General features: G+C 43.9%; 6 protein-coding genes and 5 non-coding genes across 15 annotated transcripts; 1 reads left to right on the top strand and 10 right to left on the bottom strand.

Annotated features, from left to right (window-relative positions):
- Positions 1-744: 744 nt before the first annotated feature.
- Positions 745-7869, bottom strand: mei-218 (meiotic 218). 5 transcript variants are annotated; one of them, XR_011444281.1, is made up of 6 exons: positions 7646-7869; positions 6390-6830; positions 6071-6138; positions 5751-5955; positions 5451-5693; positions 5248-5386 (listed from the first exon to the last, which is right to left on the bottom strand). XR_011444281.1 is itself a non-coding variant. In XM_017244126.3 (5 exons), exons 1-5 carry the CDS (start codon positions 5546-5548, stop codon positions 1483-1485), a joined length of 3810 nt encoding a protein of 1269 aa, XP_017099615.2. In that variant the 5' UTR covers positions 5549-5585; the 3' UTR covers positions 745-1482. The 5 variants fall into 5 exon arrangements, 2 of the variants coding, with proteins under 2 accessions (XP_017099615.2, XP_070139239.1); XR_011444280.1 differs by having other exon boundaries at positions 5751-5906; positions 7646-7860; XM_017244126.3 differs by lacking the exons at positions 5751-5955; positions 6071-6138; positions 6390-6830; positions 7646-7869 and adding exons at positions 745-1811; positions 1878-2101; positions 2159-3762 and having other exon boundaries at positions 3832-5386; positions 5451-5585.
- Positions 7870-8657: 788 nt separating this feature from the next.
- Positions 8658-14741, bottom strand: LOC108127141 (uncharacterized). The gene is made up of 7 exons (XM_043212935.2): positions 14495-14741; positions 12332-12428; positions 12049-12274; positions 9867-11988; positions 9725-9799; positions 8876-9649; positions 8658-8780 (listed from the first exon to the last, which is right to left on the bottom strand). The coding sequence occupies exons 3-7, from the start codon at positions 12168-12170 to the stop codon at positions 8763-8765; spliced, it is 3111 nt and encodes a 1036-aa protein (XP_043068870.1). The 5' UTR covers positions 12171-12274; positions 12332-12428; positions 14495-14741; the 3' UTR covers positions 8658-8762.
- Positions 12448-14562, bottom strand: mei-217 (meiotic 217). Its single transcript, XM_017243996.3, has 3 exons — positions 14495-14562; positions 12873-13313; positions 12448-12611 (listed from the first exon to the last, which is right to left on the bottom strand). The coding sequence occupies exons 1-3, from the start codon at positions 14560-14562 to the stop codon at positions 12530-12532; spliced, it is 591 nt and encodes a 196-aa protein (XP_017099485.2). The 3' UTR covers positions 12448-12529.
- Positions 14742-15476: 735 nt separating the features above from the next.
- Positions 15477-19212, bottom strand: RpS5a (ribosomal protein S5a). The gene is made up of 5 exons (XM_070276241.1): positions 19099-19212; positions 18026-18425; positions 16610-16726; positions 16261-16359; positions 15477-15682 (listed from the first exon to the last, which is right to left on the bottom strand). The coding sequence occupies exons 2-5, from the start codon at positions 18422-18424 to the stop codon at positions 15614-15616; spliced, it is 684 nt and encodes a 227-aa protein (XP_070132342.1). The 5' UTR covers position 18425; positions 19099-19212; the 3' UTR covers positions 15477-15613.
- Positions 15771-15908, bottom strand: LOC122322021 (small nucleolar RNA psi28S-1192). Its single transcript, XR_006246389.1, has one exon. It is a non-coding gene; the product is annotated as a small nucleolar RNA psi28S-1192 (small nucleolar RNA).
- On the bottom strand, positions 15933-16073 carry LOC122322022 (small nucleolar RNA psi28S-1192). Its single transcript, XR_006246390.1, has one exon. It is a non-coding gene; the product is annotated as a small nucleolar RNA psi28S-1192 (small nucleolar RNA).
- LOC122322026 (small nucleolar RNA psi28S-2876) lies at positions 16432-16574 on the bottom strand. The gene has a single exon (XR_006246394.1). It is a non-coding gene; the product is annotated as a small nucleolar RNA psi28S-2876 (small nucleolar RNA).
- On the bottom strand, positions 16966-17120 carry LOC122322024 (small nucleolar RNA psi18S-1854). Its single transcript, XR_006246392.1, has one exon. It is a non-coding gene; the product is annotated as a small nucleolar RNA psi18S-1854 (small nucleolar RNA).
- LOC122322025 (small nucleolar RNA psi18S-1854) lies at positions 17307-17462 on the bottom strand. The gene has a single exon (XR_006246393.1). It is a non-coding gene; the product is annotated as a small nucleolar RNA psi18S-1854 (small nucleolar RNA).
- Positions 19213-19527: 315 nt separating the features above from the next.
- Gga (ADP-ribosylation factor-binding protein Gga) lies at positions 19528-22587 on the top strand. Its single transcript, XM_017244111.3, has 5 exons — positions 19528-19676; positions 19774-19934; positions 20532-21126; positions 21181-22205; positions 22269-22587. Exons 1-5 carry the CDS (start codon positions 19640-19642, stop codon positions 22479-22481), a joined length of 2031 nt encoding a protein of 676 aa, XP_017099600.2. The 5' UTR covers positions 19528-19639; the 3' UTR covers positions 22482-22587.
- A 76-nt stretch (positions 22588-22663) lies between these two features.
- On the bottom strand, positions 22664-24731 carry Lst8 (MTOR associated protein, LST8). Its single transcript, XM_017244113.3, has 2 exons — positions 24534-24731; positions 22664-24457 (listed from the first exon to the last, which is right to left on the bottom strand). The coding sequence occupies exons 1-2, from the start codon at positions 24648-24650 to the stop codon at positions 23627-23629; spliced, it is 948 nt and encodes a 315-aa protein (XP_017099602.2). The 5' UTR covers positions 24651-24731; the 3' UTR covers positions 22664-23626.
- Positions 24732-25003: the final 272 nt, after the last annotated feature.

The raw sequence follows: 25003 nt of genomic DNA, 5'->3' as shown, positions 1-25003 counted from the left end.
TTCCAAAATGGTATTCCTTTTCAAAATCTGTTAGAAAATGGCCAAGATATGAGCTTCTGAAAGTATGGAATTTAAAACATGGCCAAAACGGCAACTTCCAAAGGCCATAACTTGGCTAATACTGGTCCGATCGAATAATGCTATATATCCCCGCTCTTATCTCTTCTAGGACTATCATTCCCCATCAAAATCTAAAAACCCAAATTTTGAGAAATTTTGCGCATTTTTAGAATTCCCAACCGGTTCTGGCGCCGAAAAAGTATAAATAGAGAGCCGCTTCCCCAAAACCGACTTTCGAAATATTTAGTATCTTGGCCATTTATGGTCCGATTTTGATGAGCGATATCTTAAACGATTCGTAGGAAGCTAATTAAGCGATCTATGTAAAAAAAATTCTGCAATTTTATCCTAAAAATTAGTTGGTTGATTTTCGAAATTTTTTTTACATCAATCGCTTAGGTTGGCTCGTACGAGTCGTTTGAGACATCGTACGTCGCAATCGGACTGCAAATGGCTGAGATACTATGGTTTTTCAAAGAGGATTCTGGAGCAGCGACGCTCTATTTATACTTTTCCGACGCTTGAACCGGTTGCGAATTCCAAAATGGCGGGCGGAGCAGGCGAATTCCATGCGGCGAATTCAAATTGTTTTTTCGCTGCAGTTTTAGAAGCATTGGAATGGAATATCTTTTTTCATGATTTTCATATTAAAATAAAACAAATTTTTATAGAATTAATATAATTTAACACAAAAAAAAATATATTTTTTCAAGTTACAGTTATTCAGATTACATTTGTTTGGAATGAGGTCTTCAAGACCTGCGTCATCTACTCTTATTTAAATTTTTAAACAGTAACTTATATTATAATTTTTAAATTTCACAACCTTACTAAAGTTAATTTTAAATGAGAAATCTAGTCTTGATGTTAAACTACACATTTAAATTTTAATTCATATTTAGCCAAATATTATTTAAGAATTATCGGATACTGCCTGAGAGATACGACGCGGCCAGTCTCAGCCTCAAATAGATTTCAGAATTCTGTTTACAATATATATAGGAACCATTAAAGCTTTGGCCGTATATATATATATACATATCAGACATATATCGAGAGAATCAAGAAACTAGAAATGTTTACCAATTGGTTTTTGGTATAAGCAATTGATTCTTGGGGTGGAGGATACTTAGAGACTACATCCAAGGTAGCTATTGTTTCGGCCCCTCGGCATGGATTTCTTTTGTTTACAAACAAGTCTCGTTGTAAATTCATCTATAAAACTAGAAAACGTATTCAAAATATCTCAGTGATCTATAGCTACGTCTCTAATAAATCTAAAGAGTAGCCACTATAACTAAATGGTAGCGAGGTAGATACGATACGTTTTACGATTCACAGCTCAGGGTGGTTGTTTCCAGTTCTAATTGCTTATACCATCTAATATCCTAATATCCTATTCTAAATGGTAGGATCCGATCCCTAGGGGCATTCCCAGTCATTGGTTTGTAGCGTTTGGCGTTGTGCTGGCATCATGCCCAGATCCTCGTCACTGTACCGATCCAGGTAGGTGAGAAGCCATCGAGAGAACTCGTTCATGTGGGGATCGATTTCGGACATATTCTTGAATCCAGCTGGGACGTCCGGCGGGGGACGAGTGCTTCCTGACGCGAAAAACTTGTTCATAAACGTTTCACAATGGTATATAGCCGCACAGACATCGGCATCCACGACTTCGACTCGAAAGGATAACTTGGCCAGAGCTTCAGACATTTGTTTCAGAACCTCATAGGTCTTGGCAGAGAAGACAACTGCAGAGAGAGAGATGGAGATATTAGAATGCTCATCAATTAGACAGAGAAGGCAATGATTCTCACCTGGTCTGTCCCTCCGACTGACGAAATAATACTTTTTAAGTAATTTTTCGGCAGACGGAGTTAAAACAGAAACTCTATTGGAAAAAACATGAAGCATCATACTTATGTCCTCACCTGGGATATCCCAAACCTCTTCGTCGCGATCTTCACAGGCTTCCATCAAATAATAGATGTACAGGCTTTCTTCCACATTATCGGGCATATAGATCGGGAAGCCAAATAGCCTGCAGGTAAGGAGATATATAATATTACAAGACTTACAGAGATGATCTTTAACTTACGGACAAAATTTGGAAAAGATCACGTTGGGATTCGCTGCATTGGATTTCTCCCAATAGGTCCAGATGGACGCGTTGAGGGGTTGATGCTCTTGGGTCTGTGGAATCGGTACCGCCCCATTCTCGATGCACTTCTCCAGGTAGGCAGTGTTGGAATTTGATTGACCATTCCAATCTCCAACGTTTATCACACCCTTTTGGGCCATGATCAGAGGATTGGAAGGCTTCCAGTTGGAGCGTTGGGGCAGGGCGTGGGCTGTCTGCTGTATATCTTGATCGCCGGTTGCCACAAATCGGGGTGCCAGTTTCCCCATGCCGGTCATGATGCGGCGGCACACAAGCGAATCTGTTGCAATGACGCACATTGGGATTGGGGGACGCACCTCACCCGGTTCGATGGACACAATGCTGGTGAGTAGTGCAATCTTGAGATTGGCGTAGCAATCTATCGGCCCACAATCACGACACAGCTGGGCGCACAGAACATAGATGAAGGAGTAGCTGGAATATTTGGCAGTAACCAAACGGTATAGACTCCTGATGCTGGACGGGATGCAGTTGAAATCCGGTTGAGGATAATCGTGATGCCTGCCACTATTATCGGCGGGTGTTCGGAACAACGTGTAGTTCACCACCGGATTTCTATTACGCCCTCGGCCGCCTGCCTCTGCGTCTAGCTCGATGAGTTCGCCGTCCTCCTGGTATAAAACTGTACGCGGCACTGGCGCCGTCACCTCCACCACCTCCTCTGCACCATGACGTTCCGGCCATTGTCGGGAGGGGGACGGGGTATCCTCCCGGTCCATATCCAATAGGGGCTGACTGTACATCAGGTCGCGGTTGGTAGCTTGCCATCCGGACTGGTCTGCCCGCTCCTCCTCCGTGGAACTGAGCGTATGGGTTATGGATTGCTCGGGGCCTGTTATAGTAGACGGGGGGATGCTGAGGCTGCGGCGCACCGCTGACATCGCCCTCTCCTCCGTGGAACTGAGCGTATGGGTTATGGATGGCTGCGGGCCTGCCCCCTCCTCCGTGGAACTGAGCGTATGGGTTATGGCTGGCTCTGGGCCTGTTATAGTAGATGGGGGTGTGCTGAGGCTGCGGCACACCGCTGACATTGCCTTGGAACTGGGGTTGTTCGACTGAAGGCTGCCCCAACCTGTAGATGTATCCGAGTTCGGGGTCCCCACACCAGTGGTAGGGAGGCTGGCAAGCCGAAAACCCGACTGGCAGCGGCTGTGAACCTCAGCGGGTGTCGCGTTAGTGCTCCATGATTGCTGCGTTTGCGGATTATAGTAGATCACCGATGGTGTATTAGCCATATGACCCAAAGTGATGGTAGGCGGCGGCGCATTCGGGATTTGCTGGTATACGACTGACGGAACCGATCCCAGGCTGACAGGCGCCACCGGTGTCGGATATATATTTGTTTTTGGCGGACCATTATTAAATGGCGACTGGGGCAACGTATAGCTATTCGGAATCCAATTATGAGTGTTCTCCACTCCTTGATTTGGTCCTTGCGGAACATAGAATGGTATTTGATTCTCCTCGCTGGATCCTGGATTCCTTAGAGTGCGTCTGTGTCGCTGACGAAGGCGTCGTTGCTAAAAAAAAAAGAAATCCAAACAATTAACACTGAATCCCACTCTGCTGGGGAGGAAGCATCATCTTACGGAAATTCTGCGACTAGGAGCCACCTGCTCTTCCTGTTCGTCGGCCTGATGACCCCTCGGAGTAAACTCCTGGGCATTCGAGTTTAGGGAACTAAACCTAGCAAGCCTAGTGATGTTATCCTCCTCCTCCTCCTCTGGCTGCTCCCACTGCCGTTCAGCTTCAAAATTCTGCCTCTCATACATCCAATCCCTCTTCACCGGTCGATGAGATCCGTCTTCCCCAGTTGAAGGCAGCTGGTATTCCGATTGCGTGGCACGCAGACTTCTGCCGGGCGAAGGCACAGACAGTTGCTGGGGCCCATTGGAATGAGATCGGTGTTGGTGCAACGGCCGCTGTTTGAGGTCATATGGCGATGGTCTTTGCTGCAATGAACTGTGAGAACGTTTCCGGAGTTGATCGGAAGACTTTCGTTGATGCTGGGATGGTAGAGGCTGGACTTCCTCTCGAGACTCCTCCTCCAGTTGAACCTGGGATGAATTCTCATGCACTTCGTGTTGAGGTTGCTGCACCTGTAGCTGAATCTCAGCTGTGGTCTGGATCACTTGGTGCTGAGGTTGCTGCACCTGTAGCTGAATCTCAGACGGCTCTTCCGACGGCTGACGAGTGGAATGCTGGCCAAGTTGGACTCCCGACAGCTGCGGCTGTGGTGTCACTTGCTCCAAGTAATTCGACTGCTGCTCTGTTGGTTGCTGCTGTTGATGTTGAGGCATCTGCTGTGCTGGCTCCAATGCCAGCTTGGGCTTAGGCGGCGATTGTTGTGGAGAACCTCGTGGCACCGGTCGCCCTTGTGGACGCTGTGGTGTCTGACGATCCTGAACATGTTTCCGCTTCCTTTCCTGCATGTACGACTGTTGTGAATTCTGCCGATTTTGTGGCGAAGATCGATTCGGCTTATTCTGCGGCATCTGCGTAGGCGCACCCCAAGGTGGGACCCGAACTATGCGCTTGTTTCGGGATCTGACTACAATGAACCCATCATCGTCTTGGTCCTCCTGAGAGGGCGGAATCTCGGCGTCTTCGGCCTCCAAACCATCGCTACCATGGCATACATGACCCTGAAGGCCCTCGCTTGATTCTTTCTTGTTTTTTGCAGTAGCCACTTTGCGTTTCGGAGTAGTAGCGGAGGTCACGGCACCGGGCATCTTCTTCTCAGCCTCCTGCTGCTGGTTTGGACTGGTCTCGGCATGCGGCAAAACTGACTGTGGCATATAGTGGCCCAGCACTGGAGTAGCTATCCTCCGATTGCGTGGGAAACCTTCATCATTCAAAGAAGTTCCACATGATGTGGATTTTGGCTGAGAAACAGCTCCCTGAGATGGCGCTACTTTTGAGCGTTTGGTGTGCTGTCCCAGATCGGGATACTCCTCTGCGTCTAGCTTAAACTTTTTGCCAGCGGATGCCTTGGCGTCATCCTTGTTCGCGATAGATCCCCAAACATTTACAGGCCTGGCAAAGATCGAGGTCCTTGGTGGAGTTGCCGAACTCTCGATGGTCGAGGGTGTCATTATAGGCGACACATCGCTCTCCCCCATGTTGCCATTCGATTTAATCGATCTGGAGAGGGTAAATAATAATTATTTAGAGGATTCTAAAAAGAACTCAATGGTCCATTGCTTACCCTACTGAATTGTTACTCTGTGACTGATTGTTGGGTACGGTTCCAATCTGGGACGGATTCTGGGCGACCTCCTCGCCGCGCAGGAAAACACTCAGCATGATAGGGCTGCGACGGGGGCGGGATTTCCCTCCTAGTTGCCTCTTAGATGGCATGCTTCGATATGATAGTTGGTTGAAGATCCCGTAAAATAACCTGTTATCAAGTAGCTAGCTCCCAACTTCAAAGCGCAGTCGTATGTGTGTGCTATATATTCAGAATGTCTGTAAGAATTTGTGTAAAATAATAACCCAAAATGCTTACCTCTCAAACGTACTAGCTTGGGACGATAAAGACAACCAGTGGTCGTTGGCGTCTCGATTGCGCAGCCTGGCAAGATGGCCAAAATATGATATTGCTCCGTTACTCTCAACTTTTGGTATTCAGACATAGGCCGTGAACAGCCCGAACACAAAGGAGCTACGAAACAGAGAGTCTTGAATTACAATCGATGCGATTTCTTTACAATCTAGAACCAAAAACGAAATCAATTTTGTGCTTGGGTTAGAATCAAATCATAAAATAATAATGCAATGGGTTAGGAATGGGTGCTGGCTGTGGAATCCTAGTCTAGATGGACCTACCATCCGTGGAGCTGGTCTGTATCGCATTTCGCATACAGCCGCTGCCGCAGTACCAAATCGATTGGAGGCTAGAATGCAGAATGCAGAACATATTGAGAACCATTAAGTTCGATTACAATCAAGTGGCTAGTCATGCCCAGGGCTTGGGCAGCATGCGGATATCGTGCGATAGTGGTTATGAGAGGAGTTAGTCTACAAATGAAGGCTCAGACCGGTGGAAGATGGATACAAAAGACACCTCAGTTAATGCTAAGCGAACACAAGTGGCTAGTGTTAATACTTTCACCAAACTAATTACATAAACTGACTCCTATCTTACACCAGGTTCTCCGGTGGGGTGTAGGCCGACAGGATGCCCTGCACCTGGGTCAGTCCGAGCCGCAGGCAGTTCTCCCGCGGCTCGAACTGCAGGCCCGGGGTGTACGGCAGCCCGACCAGCCGCCAGTGGGCGTGCAGCTGGGATATATCGATGGGTTTCAGCCCGGCGGTCTTCAGATGGTCCCTAACTAGGCCATAGACGGTGTATTTAACAGCTTCGGCGAACTGCAGGGGCTCCTCAACGACCAGGTCGAGGAGTTTGGGCGCCTGGCGGAGCAGCTCTCGGTAGTTGAAGTCCAGACTTACCTGGACCGGCGCCAGCAGGTCCTCGGGCCGGCGGTGGTTTCTATAGTTCTCCACAAACTTACCTGCAGAGCCCTCGATCAGCTTCAGCAGCTGCGTCTGCCGGCAATACTTCTCCACTAGCTTTTGCTCGTGGAATCTGAATAGTGTATTTTATTTCATGTAGTAGTGTGTGTGTGGGTGTGTAATATATAGCCAGAAGATCCTAAGTCTTAGGATCCTAAAGTGCACCGTCATGTAGCTTTATATTGGGAGCCCAACAAACTAGCTGGTTTTTATTAAAATATAATTCGACTTACTTTTCAGTGCAAATGCTTTGAAATATTATTAGAATATTTCCTTAATATTGCGGATAATGGCCAAGGATAATGGATAATAAACTACGGTGGAAAATTACAAAAAAAAAGTGTAGACGACTAGTAAGGAAGGCAGTTAACTTGTTTCTGTGAAAAAACACGACACGACATGACAGAAATCGAAAAAAATATTTCATGGCCACTGGGATTCAAATTTCCGTTTTCTTTTCAGTTGGCAACACCATTTTCATCTTCAGTGTAGAGTGAGAAAGCTGCAGGCTACGACAAGATCCGTTTTGTTGCCGGCAAAAGAACTCCAAAGAGGAGACGCGAAAATTTGGTTTGTCTCTCCTGCGGAGAAAAATGCGTAAATTGTTTTGCAAAAACGTGCTCGAATTTGGAAATGAACTCAAGAAGTTGTTGTTGGAATTAAGGAATTGCGGAAACTAAATTCGAAAAGTGATGTCAAGTCATCATCACCATCAAGCATGCGCAGCCGGCCAAAATTGCACTTGTTACAAAAATTATAAAACAAGAAAAAACATGTGCTGCGATATTGGGCATCCCATTTATAAAGCTACGGGCTATATATTATGGGTATTGTCTTTAGGCGTCATGATTTTTTATGGTAGCTTTTATATGAAAATAAATTACTTACTGGCTATTTGAGGGACTAGCGTTTCGTTCTTCGGATGTTGCAGAAAGTAAGGTGGGGTCAACTGTGAACATTTTATTTCGACCACCACACCATTAAGTTAAATCACTAATGAAAGAAAACACAAATCTTTACAGCGGCTTCGAAAACTTAGGTGAAAAACTTTACAAAGCAATGCAGTGATGGATGTAGTGCGGAATTCGTTTTGAAAGACGTCCTCCTGCTAGAGGTGGTCCACGACGAAAAGTAATCATTTCGATAACTTTATATCGATATGTCACTTTGTCTGCTTCTAGTGAACCGGTTAACATGAAACGGTTATAGTTGTAGACAATAAAATTGATATATAAAATTGTAAAGAGACAATTTTAATTAATGTTAATATGGAAGATGTATGCTTTTAGCTAGCCCATCAATGTAACATGGAATTTCCAAAATAAAATAAAATTTCCTTTAAAATATCTTTAGAATTATATTTTATTAAGTTAAAATATACAAATATTTTGAATTTACAAATTATATTAGTTTTTACAGACGTCATAAATGTGTTTATTTAGCTATTATTAATGTTAATGTTTAATCGTTAGGCATTTAACCGATTCGTAAACGGTTATATTTTAAATAGCCTTAGTGATCCGTTTCTAGGCGTTTCAATGTAAAATATTTAAAATTGTAAAGGTAAATAATTGAAAAAATGTATAAATTATTTTATTTTGTTACTGTTAAAACAGATTATCATGGTAATTGATAAATTAATAAAATAAGATTCCGAATATTTAAAATCCTATATGCCTATGGATTACAAACTACATCTTTCTTTTTCTTTTTCATAAAAACTTTAAAATCTTATGCTTTATACGAATTTCTATAAAGATAAAGAATCATAGAGCAAGTTAACTTTTTCTAGAAATAACTTTACAAGACCATGGAATCTTTATGCATTAATGACTAAAAAAAAAGATTGGTTTACAATTGTTTGTTGTTTGTATTTTGAATGTTTTTTGTTCTTAAAAAAAAGAAAATATAGTATTTTTTTGATGGTTGATGCTGTTGATGTTTAGTTGGCCACAAGCTCCAACTAGTCCTTCTTGATGGTGGAGTCCAAGGAGTCCAAGGAATATTAGGAGTTAGAAGATCCCTGGAAAATAGACAAAAATCATGATAAGTATATTAGTTTAAATAACCTAAAATATAAAAACAATTCCTAAGCTTTAAAAACTAAAAACTAATTACAGGGTATCTGATTGGAGACCAGATCCGAGGACGTCTTCTCCTGATGTCCCCCTCTTCATCAGGTCCCGTATTCCTAGTGACGGAGGGCGGCGACCACGAATCTTGCTGGTAAACGGGTGGCGGAGGCGATTCTCGGCTAAGAGGTGCCACCGGTTTGTGACTCCGAGGACGTGATGTCCAATTCTGCCCTCCTTGATCAGGTCCCGTATTTCTAGAGACGGAGGGCATCGACCGCATCCGGTGTTGCTGGTACACGGGAGGACGCGCTGTCCAGTTCTGCCCTCCTTGATCAGGTCCCGTGTTCCTAGAGACGGAGGGCATCGACCGCATCCGGTGTTGCTGGTACACGGGTGACGGAGTCGATGCCAGGGTGAGAGGCGCCACCGGTGCCGGACTATGTGCACTATGTTCATATGGCATCTTGGGCAACGTGTAGCTGGGCAATCTCGGGCGAGTCCCTTGATTTGGTTCTTGCCGAACATAGCATGGGGATGGCAGATCATTGGATGGGGATCGCGGGGCCACTTTGCTCGGTCCTGCATTGGATTGAGGCTCGGGTCCGTTTGGCTCTTCCTCCTTTGAATCACTCTCCTCCGGAACATAGGATGGGAATGGCAGATCATAGGACGAGGATCGCGGTGCATCACCCGGCCGGGGAGAAATTCTCCCGGCTGGTGTTGCACTGCTCGGTCCTGCATTGGTTTGAGGCTCGGGCCCATTTGGCTCTTCCTCCTGTGAATCACTCTCCTCCGTCGAGGAATCTCTCCTCGGTTGCTAAAAAGAAATCCAAAAAACAATTAGTTACGGATAGTTTACGGAATTTCTGGAACTAGAAGCAAGCTGAGGTACCTCTTCGTCGGACGAATCACTCTCCTCGCTGGATCCATCTTCCGAAGACTCTGTCGAGCAATCCCTCGTTGGTTGCTAAAAAAAAAAAAAACAACAAAAAAATTAACATTAAACCTTAATCGGTTGGGAAGTATAAAGTTACGGAATTTCTGAGACTAGGAGGAGGCTGATGTTCCTGTTGGTCGGCCTGCTGCTGCGGATTCACTCGATCCCTCGGAGTTGACTTCTGGGCATTCGAGTTATGTGGGGACCTATGCGGAGAAGCAATATTAAAGTGCTCTACATCCCACCGAAGCTGTCGAACACGCTGTACAGCTTCAATGTCTGTCGGATCCGGCACCTCAAACGCCTTATGAACATACGAAGGGATTAGGCTGTTATCCTTAAAAATCTGTCCATAAATAGAAGGGATGGGTTCCTGCTCTGGCGCAGGAACGATCTCTTCCACTTTCGCTGGGTTGATTTCTTCCTCTGGCGATGGGCCCTTCTGTTCCTCTGGCGATGGGCCCTTCTTAACCACCGATTTCTTCTGCTCCACTTCAGCAAGTCGCCGCCTCTTTAGTCCACGTTCTCGTTCAGTCATCCATTTCCGCTTCGATACTCGATGAGGCCGTTGCTGCTGCCCATTGGATTGGGTCTGGAGTTGATGTTGGTCTGGACTCTGCTTTTGCAGTTCCTCGCGAGACTGCTCTGATTTCGAGTCTGAGATAGGTTGTTCTGAGACCTTTTGGTTCTCAGGCTGCTCTTCCTGATTCTCCTTTAGCGATGGCTCACGAGTTGAATTCTCTCCACGTTGTACCCCCATAAGTTTCGGAGAGCGGATCAATTTCGGAATCGGCCATTGATTTCGAGGCATGTCCTGTGCTGGCAATTCTTGCAGCGGTATGCGCCGATTGGTTGCTGTTCCCAGCGGCTGTTCATTCTGAGGATTTTGGCGATGTTGAGCCTGTTGCCGCGCCTGGTGTTGGGTAACTTGTGGTACCGCCGGCACTTGTGGACGCTGTGGTGTCTCAAGCTCTTGAACATTGGTCCGCTGGTCCTCCTGCATGGACGACTGATCCGGGCTCCGCCGTTTTAGTAGTGAAGGTGGATTCGACAACCCCTTCTGCAACGAGTGACGATCGGGAGCATTTGGCCTCTGCGGCTGGTCTTCCTCTCGAGACTGCTGTGGTTGAACCCAAGAGGTTGCTCTTACTTGGTGCTGAGGCTGCTGCACCTGATTCTGCGACTGCTGTCCCGGAGGCTGGCGTAGGGAATCTATAGGCACCACCCGCACTTGTGGACGTTGTGGTGTCTGAGGCCCTTGAACAAATGGCGAAGATGGATTGGGAGTATTTGCCTGTGGCGGCGGCACGTCTTTCTCTCGAGACTGCTGTTGCACTTGAACCCCACATGTGGTCTTATGCACTTGTTGCTGAGGTGGCTGTATCTGCACCTGATTCTGCGAGGGTTGTGGCAATTCCGAGGGGGTTTCAACCAATTTCTGACGTGACGAGTGCCGGCCAAGTTGCGCTCCCAAAGCTAGTTTCGAAGGTCGCAGCAATGAGGGCACCTGCACCTGTTTCTGTGGCAATGTCTGACAAGTGTCTGACGGGGAAACTTGGGGCACCGCTGGCTCTTGTGGACGGTCTTGTGGACGCTCTAGTGTCTGACGCTCTTGAACATTAGGCTGCTGCCTCTCCTGCATGGACGACTGATCAGGACACCGCCGTTTTAGTAGTGAAGATGGATTTCTAGTCACTCGTTTAGAGTGACGATCGGGAACCTTTGGCGGCTGCGGCTGCGCCTCGTCTCGAGACTGCTGTTGTAGTTGAACCCGAGGATGGGTCGCTCTTACTTGGTGCTGAGGCTGCTGCACCTGATTCTGCGACTGCTGTCCCGGAGGCTGGAGAAGGGCCTCTAGAGGCACCACCCGCACTTGTGGACGCTGTGGTGTCTGACGATCTTGAACATTCGATTTTTTCATTCCCATGGCTGGGTTACCTTCCTCCACCCCCAACTTTGTAGGTGTAGCTGGAACTATGTGCCTGTTGACCTCAACGCCAACATGGGATACACTTGCCAGCGAAACAGCGTCCGGAGATGTCGTTACTTTAGGATGTTTTGGTTGCCATCCAAGATGGGGATACTCCTTCGGGTCTAGCTTAAGATTCTTGCCAGCGGAAGCCTTGACGTCATCCTTGCTCTCGATAAAACCCCAAACATTAGCAGGCCTGGCAGAGGTCGAGGTCGACACATTGCTCTCCTCCCTGTTGCCATTCGAGCTGTAGAAGAAAAACTATGATTCAGAGGATTCTCAGAAGAACTCGGTGTCCATCGCTTACCCGATGAAGCTGTCAGTCTGGGACAGACTCTCGGCGTCCTCCTCGCTGCGCAGGAAAACTTCCAGCGGGACAGGGCTGCGGCGGGGGCTGGATTTCCCTCCTAGTTTCCTCTTAGATGACATGCTTTAATATCAAGATCGAATGCAGATGCAAATATAACCAGTTATCAGGTAGCTAGGTAGTGGCTCTCAGCTTCAAATCACAGTCGTGGATATGTACTACAATTCTGAATGAATTCTAAAGTCTTTAAGAATTTGTTTAAAACAATAATCCAAAAGCTTACCTGCTGGGCGTACAAGAGATAGTCAGTTAAGGCCCGAACCCAACGGAGCTACGAAACAGAAAGTCTAGGATTACAATCGATGCGATTTCTTTACAATCTAGAACCAAAAACGAAATCAATTTTGTGCTTGGGTTAGAATCAAATCATAAAATAATAATGCAATGGGTTAGGAATGGGTGCTGGCTGTGGAATCCTAGTCTAGATGGACCTACCATCCGTGGAGCTGGTCTGTATCGCATTTCGCATACAGCCGCTGCCGCAGTACCAAATCGATTGGAGGCTAGAATGCAGAATGCAGAACATATTGAGAACCATTAAGTTCGATTACAATCAAGTGGCTAGTCATGCCCAGGGCTTGGGCAGCATGCGGATAACGTGCGATAATGGTTATGAGAGGTTATAGTCTAGTTTAGTCTACAAATGAAGGCCCAGACCGATGGGAGATGGATACAAAAGACACCTCAGTTAGTGCTAAGTGAACACAAGTGGCTAGTGTTAATACTTTCACCAAACTAATTACATAAACTGACTCCTATCTTACACCAGGTTCTCCGGTGGGGTGTAGGCCGACAGGATGCCCTGCACCTGGGTCAGTCCGAGCCGCAGGCAGTTCTCCCGCGGCTCGAACTGCAGGCCCGGGGTGTACGGCAGCCCGACCAGCCGCCAGTGGGCGTGCAGCTGGGATATATCGATGGGTTTCAGCCCGGCGGTCTTCAGATGGTCCCTAACTAGGCCATAGACGGTGTATTTAACAGCTTCGGCGAACTGCAGCGGCTCCTCAACGACCTGGTCGAGGAGTTTGGGCGCCTGGCGGAGCAGCTCTCGGTAGTTGAAGTCCAGACTTACCTGGACCGGCGCCAGCAGGTCCTCGGGCCGGCGGTGGTTTCTATAGTTCTCCACAAACTTACCTGCAGAGCCCTCGATCAGCTTCAGCAGCTGCGTCTGCCGGCAATACTTCTCCACTAGCTTTTGCTCGTGGAATCTGAATAGTGTATTTTATTTCATGTAGTAGTGTGTGTGTGGGTGTGTAATATATAGTCAGAAGATCCTAAGTTTTAGGATCCTAAAGTGCACCGTCATGTAGCTTTATATTGGGAGCCCAACAAACTAGCTTGTTTTTATTTTTAAGAATTATACTTACTTTTTAGTGCAAAAGTTGAAATATTGTTAGAATACTTCCTTAATATTGCGGAAAATGGTCACGAATTAAATTAATTAAATATAATTAAACTCTGAAAAAATACTAATAAGGAAGACAGTCAACTTTTTTCTGTAAAAAAGAAACAGATTTCTGTTCTTCACGATTCAAGTTTTTGTTTTCTTTTCAGTTGGCAACGCCATTTTCTTGTTCAGAGTGAGAAAGCTGCAGACTACGACAAGTTCCGATGCGTTGCCGGCGAAAGGGCTCCAAAGAGGAGATGAATTACAAACATGGCGTCATGGAAAGCAATGCGTAGTTTTGCAAAAACGTGCTCGAATTTGGAAAGCTCCAAAAAGGAAATGCAAAACTATTTCATGTCCCAAGCGATTATTTCCACAATTTTCTTATTTAAATTGTATAATTTTTAGTTTTTCTTAACCACAATTTCAATCGGAAATTTTGTTTTTTTCGAGTGAAAAATGCGAGAACAAGACGACACGACAAGTTTCGTTGCGTTGCCGGCGAATGGGTTCCAAAAAGGGAATGAAAAAAAATGTCATGTCCCAAGCGATTCACTTTTTTCACAATTTTCTATTTGAAATTTATAAAATTTCTAATTTTCTGTAAATCACAACTTAATGGAAAACACCATTTTGTTTTTTTCGAGGGAAAATGCCGGCAAAAAAGCTTCAAAGGGGAGAAGCGAAAATTTTGTTTGGTTCTCCCGAAGAGAAAAATGTTTTTATTCTACGCTTATGGGAAGTGTAGAGTGAGGAAGCTGCATGCTACGACAAGTTCCGATGCGTGGCCGGTGAAAGAGCTCCAAAGAGGACATGAATTACAAAAATAGTATGGCCCGATCAAGCATGCGCAGCCGGCCAAAAATTGCACTTTTACAAAATATAAAAAAAAACGTGCAGCGATATTGGGCATCCCATTTATAAAGCTACGGGCTATATATTATATTTATTGTATTTGGGCTTTATGATTTTTTATGGTAGTTTTATATGAAAATTACTTACTGGTTATTTGAGGAACTAGCGTTTTGTTCTTCGGTTGTTGCAAAATGTAACGAATAAAATGTGAACATTTTATTTCGACCACACCATTAAATTAGCTGAATCACTCAATGTAAGAATGTAAGAAAACACAAATCTTTACAACGGCTTCGGAAACTTGGTGAAACACTAAACCAACCAATGCAGTGATGGATGTAAAGTTAAGTGCGAAATTTTTTTGAACGACGTCCTTTTTATAAAGGTCCCCAAGGAAAAAGAACCGATATTTTGATAAATTTATATCGATATGTTACTTTTGCGCTCTCCAGTGAAACGGATAACATGAAAGTTAAGTGCGAAAATTTTTTGAACGACGTCCTTTTTATAGAAGTCCACAAGGAAAAGGAATCGATATTTCGATACATTTATATCGATATGCACTTTTGCAGTGAAACGGTTAACATTTTAAGTTCAAATATACAAATTATATTGAATTTTCGAATTATATTAGTATTTACAGACTGTATTTGTATTTTTGTATTTAACCACTTACGTTAAACATTTAAAAAAGACCCATATACCTGGTTTTGAAGATAACCGTTTAAGTTTAAGTTTAACCGATTCGTAAACGGTTATATTTTAAATAGTCTTTAGTGATCCGGTTCTGGGCGTTTCAATAAAAAAAATATATAGAAAAATAGCTAAATAACGTCCAAAAATGTTGATAATTATTTTATTTTATTGTTTTCTAGGTGTATAGCTGTTCTTTTATTTAGAAAAATAAAAAAGCTTTAAAATATTTAAAATCCTACATTCCAGTGGATTACAAACTATATCCCTCTCTTTCTTTTTCATAAAAACATCCAAATCCCTACTTTATACGAATTTCTATAGTCGTAGAAAACTTTTCCAGAAATAACTTTACAAGACCATGGAATCTATATCTATGGACAGTACATTTTATTCAGCATTAATGACTAAAAAAAAAAGATTGGTTCACACTTGGTTTGTTGTTTGGATTTTTCATGTTATTTTTTATTTTAAATTTAGTGCAACACCTTGCAGCGAGCACGCGTTATTTTTATAAAAAACAAAAAACAGACACATAGTTTGTTTTTGCTGGTTGATGCTTTCGAAGTCTCCTTAACGGTTGGACTTGGCCACACGCTCCAACTCGTCCTTCTTCTTGATGGCGTAGGAGTTGGAAGATCCCTAAAAAACAAGACAAAAATCATGATAAGTATAAAGATTTAAATAATCTTAAATATAAAAATAATTCATAAGCCTTACTTATAAGACTTATTGTTCTTTTACGTTTCTCGTGTGCATTGAACAGAAATATGTTACAAGCACAAGGATAATAAAAAATGGTGATTATTCTGGTCCAAAAGCGAGACTACATTAATAAACCATGATGCAGAATTAGATTGGACCCACATGGGAGCTAAGTAAATGCTATTCTTAGTGTTCTTTTACGTTTCTCGTGTGCTTGGACCTAGCAATTGGCTTTAGCACAAGGATAATAAAGGATTTTGAGATTTGATCTGGTCCAAAAGCGAGACTACATTAATAAACCATGATGCAGAATTAGATTGGACCCAAATGTAAGACCTATTGTAACACTAAATTACAGGCAACGAGCGGATCAAGGCCCATTGCCTTTTTAAATTCCAGTGCTGAACTGAGTTCGTGATCTGGTCTACAAGCGAGGCCAGGCATTTTCGGTATTACAATGCCAGGCATTAGAGTAGACCACCAAACTATCGCCGTCCATAAAACTATGAATTCACCTTAGCAGCGTTGATCAGCTCATCAGCCAGGCACTCGGCGATGGTCTTGATGTTCCTGAAGGCAGCCTCACGAGCTCCAGTGCACAGCAGCCAGATGGCCTAAAAGATAAATACGTCAAGTTAATAATTGTTTAAGGTTAAACTATGCAAAGATAGATGTGAATAATATTTGAAAATGTCTCTTCAGTTCATACGCCAAATGTCGGCTATAATACACATTATGACGCTACGGATAAGATAGAATTTCGATCTGGCCAAGTGTTATAAGCAAGCAGTCTCCAATCGAACCACAAGCCATTGCTACCGGCCATCTTTCCATTGCTACCGACAATCGTCTGGAGTAACCCACCTGGTTGACGCGACGCAAGGGCGACACATCCACAGCCTGACGACGGACGGTACCAGCACGTCCAATACGGGTGGAGTCCTCACGAGGTCCAGAGTTGATGATAGCACTGACCAGGATCTGCAAAAGTAAAATGAAACTGATTAATACCCGGTCATCCTTTACCACCTAACTAGTAACTATTTTAAAATAACGAAGTGTTGTTTTAATTTCCAGGAGAACAAGAAGTGGTTGAATATCTTCAGGATCAAGGATAGTTAAAACATTTCAATCTTAGTCCATCCCGCAGGAAAAATGCCTACCAACGACAAGGTTATATCGTCTGGCATTGTCAGTGGACTGAAAATGGATCTCAATAGTGTATTATATTGTTGATTTCGACTTTATTAAGGTTCGCATTTTTGAGACAATGCCCTTAAGAGGAATAGTTAACCATGGGGTTCATTTTAGTCCAATTGAATACCACAACGCTGTAGGGATCAACGCTGCAGTTTTAGTTTTGGACGGATATCGTCTATCTACAAGTATCTATAAGAGCTAATGTAGTTTTAAGTTCCAGGAGAGCGGAAAGTATAGTTTCTTTGAGCACTAGGATATTAAAACGATAGTTCCTATGAGTCCCTATATAAGCAAAGTTTAGCTGGGAATTGCAATAAACTGCCATCGATTTGGGACTACTCGAGAATACTGTCTATACTTTCATGATGTATTGTTGCTTTTTGACTTTATTAAGGTTTGTATCTTCAAGACGATGCCCTTAAGAGGAATAGTAAATCATGGGGTTCATTTTTGTCCAATTGAATACCACAATATTGTTGAAATCAATACTGCAGTTTTAGTTTTGGACGGATTCTATGATTCGTTTGGTTTCTATTGTATCTTCAATTTCCAGGAATGCGGGAAGGGGCTTCTATTTTCTTCAAGCACTAGGATAATATTGAATATTTTTAGTCAATTTTAGTCCATTTTGATGGATGCTTGGCGAGTATGAATTATAAACCGACCAGCATTGAGGTGGACTAATATATAACCTGATTTGTTCTGTTGTAGTTTCAATTTCCAGGAATGCGGGAAGGAGCTTTTCTTTTTCTTCAAGCACTAGGATAATATTGAATCTCTGATTCACTATTAGTCCAATAAAAGAGTATGCTTAGCTGCCAACAATATAAACTAACTAGCATTGAGGAGGACTACAAATAACATTTCTCAAACAAATATTTCAAGGTGTGGCTTTAGTTTCCATGAGAGCAGGAAGAGGCTGTTTATCTTCAAGCACAAGGATAATATTAAAACCTATTTTTATCTGCGTTCCCATTCTACCCATGACCCAGTGGTAATTGGTCTGTGGCCACAGTTTAGCATGAGACGCTTCTAAAACGATATGATAGTTAATAACTATTACTAAGGTGTTTAATGTACCTGCAGAGGGTTCTCGCCGGTGAGCAGATGGATGATCTCGAACGAGTGCTTGACGATGCGGCAGGCCATCAGTTTCTTGCCGTTGTTGCGTCCCTTCATCATCAGGGAGCAGGTCAGACGCTCCACAATGGGGCACTGGGCCTTGCGGAAACGCTTGGCGGCATAACGGCCGGCAGAGTGGGGAAGGTAGCGAGCGAACTTCTCCTTAACCGAAATGTAATCCTGCAGCGAAATATCGTTGACGGTCACATCGTCGCAAGACCAACGGCCGAACAGCTTGATCTCGGGCAACTCAGTGGTGGCCACCACATTCGTCTCCAGGATGGTCTCAGCAGCCTCGGTTTCCAGAGGTGCTGGCTCCTCGAAGTTCTCCACCACGTTTTCAGCAACTTCGGCCATGCTGAAAGTACAAATAATAGGTGTTATTTGAAAATTTTGTAATACTGTGTGCCTCTTCTAAAATAATAAAAACACTAAGAAAAACGTGGTAACTTTCTGTTACTGACTACAGGTTGGCAACAAAAAAAAAAAAAAGAATTACGTTGAAGATAAATTATTAAAACTATTATGCTTTTGTAGAAAGTATTCCCGTCTTCTAAACCCTTTAATAAAATCACGTTTTTAAAAGAAAAAAAAAATAATCAAAAATATATAACACACACACATGCTTCACACATACACACTCGCGCGTTATTGTTGATTTCCGACCCGGGGAGTCTCAAGTAACTTCCAGAGGGAATCCATCGAAAAAATACCATGCCATTATTAAAATATATCACTACAGTGATTGAAAAACCATAGTTTTTGGCAAGCGGTAAAAAAAAATACAAAAAAAAAGGTAAAACCAACACGTGTGACGCACACACACAGCCGTACGGCCGCAGACACACACAAACAAAAAGCCGACCGTTTTTAACCTCATTATGGAGGAGCTGGCAAAAAGTGCCGATTTTCTATAGTTGCTGATGAAAATGCACAAAACCCTGAATATCCACACTTGGCCGACACTTTAAGTGACCATTTAATAATAGTTTGGTGCTTTTACACTTAGTTAAACAGCGAAATTTTCTTACTTTTTCACAGAAGCAATCGAGATACGATGTCAGCGCAAAGGCAAACGCCTGAAAAAGAACATGTTACGGCAGTGTGGGACAACGCCACAGTCGCACGTTTCCGCCGAGGCACGCACGGTTGCATTCCATTACCAGGGCTGGGGTACACTTGAGCTATCGATAACAACTCCAAATGCGATATTGCTGTTTTATTTGGATTTTTCCTTATTGAAAAAATATTTCGTTAAACTCTTAATTTATTGCTCCAATAGTTGAATATTTTTATTTATGAAATGATGTTTTATATTCCTCATTTTGTCACAAATTTAATAATATTTTATTGATTTATCGATAGCTTACCGGTTTAAGGTGGTAGTATTCTTGGTATTTTCTAAGCGATAGTCGCAAAACGCAATCATCGCAAAACGAAACTATCGATTGTTCTAGAAAATCCACCCGGATGGAATGCCACCACTATCAGGCAACAACAACACAATGATTGTTGTTCAAAACCACCGCAAATATTTTGTGTCCCCAAGTTAATAATCAAAGCGGCCGCAAAATGACAACTGACGAGAGCATTATGGAGGAGATGCTGGGTGAGCGATGCGATAATGCAACTATGGCGCATACAAAGAGTTACATTGTTTTCACTTACACTCCCGTATTCTGCTTCTTCTTGATTCTTGCCCGCAGACAGAGCAACAAATCCGGCAAAAGAAAGAGTTGACGAGTTGGGCGTACAAATGTTCTGCATTGTGGTCAAGAGCAATACCCAGCTGGTTCACAAGGCCCAGGAAATGATTGTGGCCAAGGTCCGATCCACCAACATAACGGAGGCGACACGAGCAATATCGGTTAGTGACATTTTTCGACTCGATTCTCACGCCCAGCAACGTTAAAGGGGGCCGTCCCACCCTCATCCCCATACTCTCACACACTGGCACAGTGGGCCGTAAAGTTGGCCCAAACCAGTAACCCATACTGAGGCACACGCACTTGTGTGGCTGCGGTCGATTCGCAATTGTTATCAATTTTCATATTGTAGCAGATATGTAATCGTAGCTGTGTAGTATCCCAAACAAAAGGGGCTAGTTATTTTGTGCGAGAATTGGTTAAATTTCATATGTATTAGGCTTTGAAGCTTGATCTACCTATGAGCTATTGTAGAATGGACGTTTGGAAGCAATCATGTAATTTTTTTCTGATATTTGTAGGGATTTAAACTTAGTTTTTAAAAATCTATATATTACCTTTCGAAGATAAAGATATCAATTCAAAAATGATTTAAATTTAGAGGTTTAGCCACTTAGTTTTATATATATATTTTTTAAAATGAGTATTTATATCTTTAAATGAATCATTACTTCAGTTTCAAAATCCAGATGTTTTTATGATTCATTAATCAAGAAAAATAATTAATAAGTATTAAAATATGTATATCTTGTTTATAGCTACTGGAGGAATGCATGACCCAGTGCGGTGACGACTTCCAGGACGAGGCGGCCAAGTTCCGGTTTCTAAACGAACTAATCCGACTGGTGTCGCGGAAATACAAGGGCGCGGAGACGCCGCACGAGGTGAAGCAACGGATCATGGAGTGCCTGCTGCTGTGGACGACAGAGTTTCCGCAGCGCCAGAAGATTCGTGATGCCTACGAGATGCTGCGCAAGGAGGGCGACATCGAGCACGCCCAGACCGAGGCGGCGGTGGCCAAAAGGGAGAGCGTCCTCGGCACCATTGACGAGGCGATGTTCGCCAAGCTGATCAAGAGCAACAATCCAGAAAACTTTAAGCGAGCGAATCTCCTGCTGCAGTACCGCATGGCGCAGGAGGCGCGTCGCAATGATTTATTGGCCCAACACCGTTTAGTTCTCAGCGAAGTCCAGGAGACGATGCAGTTGCTCAACCAAATGCTGGACACCTACGATCCCACTAACCAGGACGTTGCCGAGACACTGCACGAACTGTACAGGAACTGCAAGAAGCACAAGCCCATTTTCCATCATCTGCCACAGTTGCTGGACGATTCCGATGCCCAGCTCGTAGGTGGGTCTGGTTTATATTCCAAAATATCCCAATCCTAATCTTAATTTTGTATAGCGGACACATTGGATGCCAATGGCGCCCTTCTGGCCACAATGCAGCGTTATAAGAATCTGGTGCCGTCGCCCACTCGAACTGCAAACCCTGCGCCGGCCACAAGTTCTTCCACATCCGCTACAAAGTCCACATCAACATCACCACTCACATCGACAGCGACAGCGTCGGGCTCTGGATCCAACAATGCCCTGTTGCTCAACGAGCTTCTCGGGGACTTGCTCATTAGCGGGAGTGGAAGCGAGAAGAGTGCCGCCAGTCCCGCACCAGCACCCAGTGCAACAGCAGCAGCTCCCAACACTGCCAGCAGCAATTCCACGTCGGGCAATCCGTTGGCGGACTTGAGCGAAATCTTCAGCAGTGCCTTGGCCGAAAGTGAGGCAGTGAATAAGACCAACCAACCATTCCAGAACGCCAGCACTATCCTCGAGCCGCAAATTCTTAGCCCCAGCATCGCGCCAGACTCCTTGGCCAATGGAAGCTCCGGGGATTCGGCCAAAAAGCCAGGAACCGCCAGGAAAATGCCCCAGATCGATATGCTGAGCGAAGAGCTCTTCCAGCAGATCCTGCCCACTCAGGAGCGTATGGCTAGCTTCAAGAGGGATCCCGAAAAGGTAACCCTCAATGATTTGGCTCGTGATAGGATGCATGTCAAGCCGCTGTCAGAGGACAACGAAAAGGAGGCGTCAGTCGACTCTAAGAATTCTGTCTCCGCTTCGGATCCAGCGCCTGTCGATGATGACCCACTGCTGAGCGAAACTGTGGAGAAGAAGCTCGAAGAGGTCGTGAAGCCAGCGGCGGAACCGGCTTCGCCTCCGGTCAAGCCTCTCAGCGAGATTCAGGTGGACCTGGACAGCATCCAGGCCACGGGAGAGCAGCGCATCGTTCTTAATGATGACGACATGCAGCTTAGTCTGAACTTTACCAGCGATCGACCCGGACAACGGGTCTCCGTGATTGTGATATCGGCGCAAAACAAGAGTCGCCAGCCCGTCCGGGACTTTCAGTTCGAGGCGAGCGTCAAAAAGGTAAAGTAAATCCTATATACTTCCTTAAATAACCATCTAATCTAGGTGATCTTTCTGTTGCAGCCCTGTAAGGTGCGCCTGCTGCCGCCGACGGACAGCGAGATGCCACCGCACAAGCCCTTCCGTCCGGCCACGCCCATCAACCAAGTCATGCTGCTGCTAAACCCCACCGGCAAGGCAGTGGATGTGACCTGTATTGTGGGCTATAAGCTGGGCGATGATCCTGATCCCATCAAGGAATCTGTTGTGGCCCAGGGCATTGCCTATGTGGATTGAAAGCCACGCCATTTTCCTAGAAAAACCGGCTACCAAAAAAAAAAACAGTCAAATGATGAAGGAAAGTCAATTCCATTGTCCTTCGGTTGCTGTTTCCCTTTTGTTTTGCATCTAAAAGATGGAAAAAGTATTTTCGGCATTTTAATTCTGTGTTTTTTTCCTTTTTTTTCCAAAAAGAAATGTTCTTAATTGATTTATATATTTATGCCAATAAGGTTTTATTTAAATTGCAAATTTGCATACCCACGATTTAGTCGTAATATATAATAATTATGTATCAAAGGTTTATAAATTATTTATGAAAAAGTCGCTACAAAAGCCAAGCGCCCATTTTCAGAGGTAGTTTTTGCTTAATTTCCGTTTCTCTCACTTGCTGGTAAAAAAGAAGTTATTCCAAATTGATTTCCGGTATTTGGGGGGTTTTCAGTTCTGGTTGGTGTGCTTCTCTGTCTATGGAATCGAAACGTTCCTCTCATTCATTTTCGAACTGCCTCTAAAAACTGCAAAAACATTCGCCGGAGCCTAAGTTGCGTTTTCTAAATGCCATTATCCCATCTTGATTGTCTCGCTGGATCTCTCTCAAATGGGTTTCTATTATGGGTGGGTATACAAAATATCCAAACATTGCTGGAAGTTATACATAATCTTTTCAAAAATCTAGAAATTTAATTGAAAAATTCTAAGTTATATTGCATTTGAATTGGAAAATTTGTTGTCTTAATATTTACAAGGAATATTTTCAAAATTTCAGCCTTTAACTCTATTTCTGTTTCAAGTTGAAAGCCTAAAGAACACTGAAAAAAGTTTCTAGTCATTTAAATGCCATAAAATACCCCTTTTTGGGAGTAAGACGTTTTTTAAAGTTCTAAAGAATTATTATTGCTTTTCCAAACCAGTCTGGAGAGAAAGAAACCTTTAAAGAGGTTCGAAGATAGTTTAGAAATTTGAAATTCTACTAAAAAAAAGCGTTGAAATTTAGGATTAAAGAGTTCCTAATTAAAAACCAAAATTCCAACAATAAAAAAATGAGCTTTTTTGGATTCATACATAATTGGTTACCCTATGAAGGCCCTCACAACGAGACAATCACGACAGGAGGACAATATAATCCTACAATTGCCTAACTCTAACTAACGATCTACATGCTATTTGCCCACAATTTCGTCCTTAAAGGACAGGGCAGTGATGGCCTTGGTGTGACCAGTATAATCCCTGATGGGACTCTTGGTTTGGAGCTTCCAAAGGCGTGCCACACCGTCCGAGGAGGCGGTGAAGAGCCATTTGGAGTCCGCACTAAAGGCGGCATCCCACACCCAATAGTTTTCGATGCACAGCTCCCGCCATTTGGTAAAGTCCTCGGTCTTCCAAATGCAGGCAGTACCATCGCCGGACGTGGTTAGCAATAGCCTCGAGTCCGGACTGAATTTACAGCGCAGGATGTAGCGACTATGGGCTGGGATTTTCTTGGTGGGACGCAGAGTGCTCATCTTTTGATCCGGACTGCTGGTGAGAGACCAAATATAGCAATTGCCTTTGTTGTTAGCTGCCGCCAAATAGCGGCCGTCTGGAGAGATGGCCACATCCTGTATGGATGCATCTACCTCGGGCACAATCCGTTCGTGCTTCTCCGACTTGACGTCCCACAGGAATACACTACCATTCTGGGATCCCATACCGATTTCCACTTGATTCGGATGCAGACAGGCGGCGTTCACTGGCGCCTCACAGTCAAACACCCGGGAACAGTGCGGCGGTGCCGAGATCATGTCCCAGATTCTAACATGATGATCCTCGCCGGCGGTGAACATCCAGTTACCATCCTCCTGGAAACCCAAACGGGTCACATTTTTCTGCACGCCATCGAAGTTAATGACCGGCGCTGTACAGTTCGACTCCAGGTCGTATAAACGGATGCACTGATAACCACAGGCCGCCAATCTGGTCTTATCCGGGGTTCTGTCCAAGGCATTTACTTGCTAAAGAAATTCTTATTAAAACAAGGATTCCATGAAAATAGAGAGATAGACAGAGCCAGATGTCTCTCCAACTTACGGAGGTTTCCACGAATCGCATCGTTTTAATACAATTACCGGTGTGTGCTTGCCACACCTTGATGGTGTGATCGTATCCACCGGTGGCCAAGATCAGTTGGTCCCCCATATTTTCCATTCAATTGTCGGCTTTGCAATTTTTCACTATTTTTATTTGTTCGCCGCTCTTCCTCGCTTCATGGTCGCAGTGTGACCATATTTTTCTTGCACAGTGATGACTTTCTAGCCGGTTTATAGCTATTTCTAGCGGTTTTTAGTTTGATTTTTAATAATTTTCAATCTAAAATTGTTCATTTTTCAAGGAATAACATTGATTAAGATTGTCAAAATTATTTTGTTTAATTTTTATTTGCCATAAATAGTCACATATGTAGCTTAAAAACTTAAAAACTAGTATTTTCAAGGAATTAAAAGTTCAAATTGGCATTAAACTTTAAAGAAAGTTTATTTTTAAGGTTATTTTGTGAGTAT

This window comes from Drosophila bipectinata, chromosome XR (genome assembly GCF_030179905.1).
Source record: "Drosophila bipectinata strain 14024-0381.07 chromosome XR, DbipHiC1v2, whole genome shotgun sequence".
Taxonomy (NCBI): domain Eukaryota; kingdom Metazoa; phylum Arthropoda; class Insecta; order Diptera; family Drosophilidae; genus Drosophila; species Drosophila bipectinata.
The sequence above is the reverse complement of the archived record's forward strand: the minus strand, read 5'-3'. Positions and strand labels throughout refer to the sequence as shown.